We start from the raw sequence: 4970 nt of genomic DNA on the forward strand, positions 1-4970 counted from the left end.
ACCCTAACAAACCCTAACAAACCCTAATAAACCCTAACAAACCCTTATACACCCTAATAAACCACAATAAACCCTAATAAACCCTAATAAACACTAATAGACCCCCCTACACCCTTTCCTAGGCAACACAAAACCCTCATCAACACTCGTAAACCCTAATAAATTCTCCTAAGAGACACTAAACCCTAATAAACCCTAATAAGCCCTCTGAAGCCCTGCTTAACCTCTCTAAACCCTAGTAAGTGTTTGCTGCAGCAGATTATTTGATTGGTTTTGAACAATTTATTTATTATTTACTTGTTGAAGTGACATAGCATTGCCCCGCATGCAAAGAGGGAGACAACCCCACTCAGCCCCAAAACCTCAGCTGTACCGAAGGCGATGTACGCAGTTAACAAAGTTAAAGCCACCTCGTACTGAGGCAACCTGCAGCAGCAACAGCAGCAGCAGCAGCAGCAAGTGTAGCAGCAGCAGCAGCAGCAGCCACAGCAGCAAAAGCAGCAGCAACAAGTGCAACAGCAGCAGCAAGAGTATCAGCAGTAATAAAATATGCAGTCTAAACGATAGCACAGCAGCAATAGCTCCAGCAGCAGCTGCTGCAGATGCAGTAGCAGCACAATAGCAGCAGGAGACAATTGAGGAGACAGTTGTAGAGACAGCAGCAGCAGCAGCAGCAGCAGCAGACCTCTTTAGCTGAGAGCTTTTAAAAGACCAGCAGCACAACGCCCCAACTCCAACTCCAAACAGCAAACTCCCCGTCAACACCAACACAAAGTCAATTACAATCTGCAAGGTGAGCATACACCCCAAACGTACACACACAGACAGAGGCGTTGCATGCGCCCCTGCTGCCGATCCTGCTGCTGCTGATGCTGCTGCTGCTGCTGCTGCTGCTGCTGGCGATGCTGCTGATGCAGGGGTGGTGCTGCTGTCGCAGCGGTAGAAACAATATCAAGACGGGATATATCATCAGCACAGTGCAGCAGCAGGTGCAGCAACAGCAGCAGCAGCAGCAGTAACAGGATTAGCAGCAGCACTTGTGTGTACGTACATCTGCTACTCCTGCATTGGGTAGGAGGTCTCTCTGAGGGTTGAAGAAGAACTTGAAGACAGAGCGTGTGAAGGCGATGGAGACAGCATCATTCAGAATACTCTCTCCCATCAGGATAGAGACTAAGTTTGCTGTCAGCAGCGTGGTGCGGATGCGGGGCGAAGAGAGGTTTGAGTCTTCTCCTGCTGCTGCTGCTGCTTCTGCTGCTGCTGCTGCTGCTGCTTCTGCATCGTTTGCTGCTGCTCCTCCTCCTCCTGCTGCTCCTTGCGGTTGGGCTCCACCTGCTGTCTCTGCCGCATCGCTGCTGTTGCTGCTGTTGCTGCTGCTGTGAACTATGCTCCTTCGCGGGTTGTGAGTAGCTGTTTGGTTTGCTGCTGCTGCTGCTGCTGCATCATTTGCTGCTGCTGGTGCAGCGCAGCAGATACCATTTGTCTGTCTCAGACGGGGGCCCTCCTCTTTATTCCCATTACGAATATTTTGTGAGCATACAGCATTGCTGCTGCTGCTGCTGCTGCTGCTGCTGCTGCTGCTGCTGCTGCTGCTGCTTGCTGCTGCTGCTGATGGTTGTGCTGCTGCTTGGGGCTTGGTATACAGAACAGCTGCTTTATTTTTAATAAGATGTTGCCCCCCATAACGAGCTGAAGAAGCAGGCGGTAACACTAACTGATTAGAATATGTTTTATAAAGAAAGCGAGGAGAGTTAAGGAGACAAAGAACAGCAACAGTATCTGTTGCAGACATAAGAGCAGCAAATGCCCACAGAAAAGCTTTAATACGATGTGGGGGCCCCTGCAGCCCCAAAGCAGCAATATATGCATGCACGAAGCTAAGGCCGCAGTACAGCAGCAGAGTTGTTATCACAGTACCCCCGACAGCAAATAATATTATAGGTGCACCATTCTTAATTAAATCGTATTGTTCTAGGCTTAGGCCTGCATCTAGCACAATAGGAGGAAGTAAAACAAGATAAAAAAACTGCGGGTCAAAGTATAAGCCTGCTAGAGTAGCAGAGGGGCCCCCAGGGGGCCCCCCCTCCTCAGCTCCAGCAACAGAGACAGGTAAATGATGAGAAAAAGGCACTGCTGCATCTTCTGCTTCTCCGCTGTCGTTCAGGTGTACATACACCCTAATTAATAAACCAAACAAAGCCCCTACTAGCATCGAACCTGCAGAGTCTGGGAGATGCTTTATTCTTTTTGTATGCCCCCAGTAGCCGATAATAAAACATAATAAAAGGCATGAAGACAACACTAGCAAATTGAGAGTACTAAACGCAGACCCCCCAGAACCACGGCCACCAGAGCAGCTGCTGCTCTTTGTGCTGCTGCTGCTGCTGCTGTTGCTGCTGTTGCTACTGCTGTCTTGGTTGGTGTCTTCCTCGTTGCTCAGCACATATACACCTGAAGGGTCCCCCCATACGTTCTCTCCTGTTGCTGCTGCTGCTGCTGGAGCTGCGGTTGTGATGTCTGTATGGGCTGTTTCTGCTTCTGCTGCTGTTGCTGTTGCTGCTGTTGTTGCAGCAGCAGCAGCAGCAGCAGCAGCATCATTGCTCCCATTTGCTGCTGCTGCTGCTGAACTACTGGGGCTTCCCTCAGCACTTCTCGCCTCCTCTCCTCCCCATATAAAAGGAAAGACAGACCGCAGCACACTTTCAAGACTCAGGGGCCCCTTAGGGGCCCCCTCTGGGGGCCCCCCTGGGGCCCCCCCTTCCTGCTGCTGTGAAGGTAGCGCTCCTCCTGCTGCAGCTGAGGAACCCTGCTGCTGCTGCTGCTGCTCTTCTGACTTCCAAAAAGGAAAGGCAGGGAAACTCACTGCTGCTGAAGGAAACAAGAGCAGCACCGATACAACTGCTGCTGCTGCTGCTGCTGCTGCTGCTGCTGCTGGAGGCCTCATGCTCGTGGCACCGGAGAAGGCCCGAGACGGCCTGCTGCAGCAAGCCAGGCTCTTGAAACAGCAGCAGAAATGCCTTTGGAGACGCCTGTTGCTGCTGCTGCTGCTGTTGCTGTTGTTGTTGCTGCTGCTGCTGCACACGTGTTCTTGAAGCGTCACTGTCTCCCCGTTGCTGCCTAGAAGAGCAACCAGGCTAATATACTTTGCAAGGAATGGGGGAAGGTGAGCTGCGAGTAGACCTGAAGCTGCAGAGACACCCGAGTGCAGACACAACACAGCCTTGTCGGCTGCGATGGAGCAGCAGCAGCAGCAGCTGCTGCTGCTGCTGCTGCGGTGCTGGAGGTGGAGGAGACAGCTGAGCTGGGATCCGATCCCCAGGAGGAGAGGATCTCAAAGCAAAAGGAGGAGGGGGCCCCACAGCTAGGGAGAGAGGGGGGCCTCTTAAGGGCCTCCTCTGAGAGGGTCTTGCTGTTTGTGTGTGTGTAGCCTCTGCTAGCAGTGCTGCTGCAGCGAGCTGTCTCTGCCTTCTTTCCCCTTTAAAACCTCAAATAAATACTTTTCTATCACAGGAAAAGTCAATAAAATACACCTTCGAGGTGTATGTACACCTCAACTCGAGAGAGACCACCAGCCACGACGTCGCGCCGCTTGCTGCTGCTGCTGCTGCTGCTGCTGCTGCTGCTTGGCTGCAATACTCCTTCTCTCTCCTTTTCTTCTTTGAAAATCTGACTTATTTTAATTAATTAATTTAGTTTAATTTAAATTTACAGAAATTTCTATTTATACCTGCCTATACACCGTAGCGCAGCACGGTGGGCGCCGTCTCGCCGCTAGCAACACCAACAACCCCTTTGTAGTAATAAGGGTAAAACAAAACAATTAAGATAAATAAATTCAATAAAATTAATTTTATTTAATTAATTTAAATAATTTAAATGCAATTTAAATAAAATTTATCACCCGGTTAGAAGATGCAGTCCTTCTTCTTCTTACTCAGGGGTCTTCAATAACACTTACTGCTTTATAAGGTTTCTTTCTTCTTTACTAATTAATATATATATTTTTTATATAAAATAAAACTTGACCTCCTTCCATAGGAGAGACATCGCAAGTGATTGAGTTTGTGTGTCTGTCTCTTCTCCTAGTTAGGGTTTAAGGGTTTTAAGGCGTTAGGGTTTAGGGTTTAGGGTTTAGGGTTTTGTCTGCGCATCGAAGCCTTTTGTTTGTTCTTATACGAGACTGCCTCAGCAGTCTCTCTATACCCCATCATTAAGGGGCCTAAGGAGAGGAGGAGGCTCATCACACTCTGCTGCAGCTTCCGAGGTGTCTGTCTCTTCCTGCTGCAGATAAAAGAAGCGAGGGCTTTGTCTCTCTTCTATCTTTGTCTCTGCTCTTATCTCTACCTCTTCGTTTCTCTCCCTGTTCGGCAGTCAGTAGTTGTTCTAAGGGGTCTGTGCCTTATAGAAATGTCTCCTTACGAGGTGTCCCCTTATGAGGTGTCTCCTTACGGGGTGTCTCCTCTACATCCCCCCACAAACGCTCTAAGTTTGGGGGCCTAAACCCTAAAAAAGGGTTTAGGGGTTTACCTCTTTAGTCTTTGACAAGAGAAAGAGAAGGAGGGAGGAGATGTTATTCTTATTGCTCTCCTTGTTGCTACTAATCAATGCTGAAAGGCATTAGACCTTACAGCGTAGGGGCCCCTAAAGTACCCAGAGAGACAAAAGGAGACAGTAGATGCCTCTGTCTCCTTTTGCCCCTTTAATATGAGGAGACTGCCTTCTCTTATCTCTTTAACAGGAGGAGACTGTCTCCTCCTGTCTTGTTAAAGAGGAGACTGTCTCCTTTTATCTTCTGGCTAGGAGGAGACTGTCTCCTCTTATCTCTTTAATAGGAGGGGACTGTCTCCTTTTGTGTCTCTCAATTAAAACCCGTTCGTGCCTGCCCCTAAAGGGATACACTTTGTCCTCTATCAAGAAGAGAGAGGAGACTGTCTCCTCTATTCTTTCTATAAAGAAACTGTCTCTTCTTT

At 49.1% G+C, this 4970-nt stretch overlaps 1 protein-coding gene across 1 annotated transcript; it reads right to left on the minus strand.

Annotated features, from left to right (window-relative positions):
- Positions 1-293: 293 nt before the first annotated feature.
- EAH_00063170 (Na+/H+ exchanger, putative) lies at positions 294-2944 on the minus strand (the record flags this gene model as incomplete). Its single annotated transcript, XM_013393174.1, has 4 exons — positions 294-426; positions 686-786; positions 1052-1779; positions 2320-2944. The coding sequence occupies 4 exons, from the start codon at positions 2942-2944 to the stop codon at positions 294-296; spliced, it is 1587 nt and encodes a 528-aa protein (XP_013248628.1).
- Between the last annotated feature and the right edge of the window lie 2026 nt (positions 2945-4970).

This window comes from Eimeria acervulina, genomic scaffold (assembly GCF_000499425.1).
Source record: "Eimeria acervulina Houghton genomic scaffold, Eah_scaff1792, whole genome shotgun sequence".
Classification (NCBI taxonomy): domain Eukaryota; phylum Apicomplexa; class Conoidasida; order Eucoccidiorida; family Eimeriidae; genus Eimeria; species Eimeria acervulina.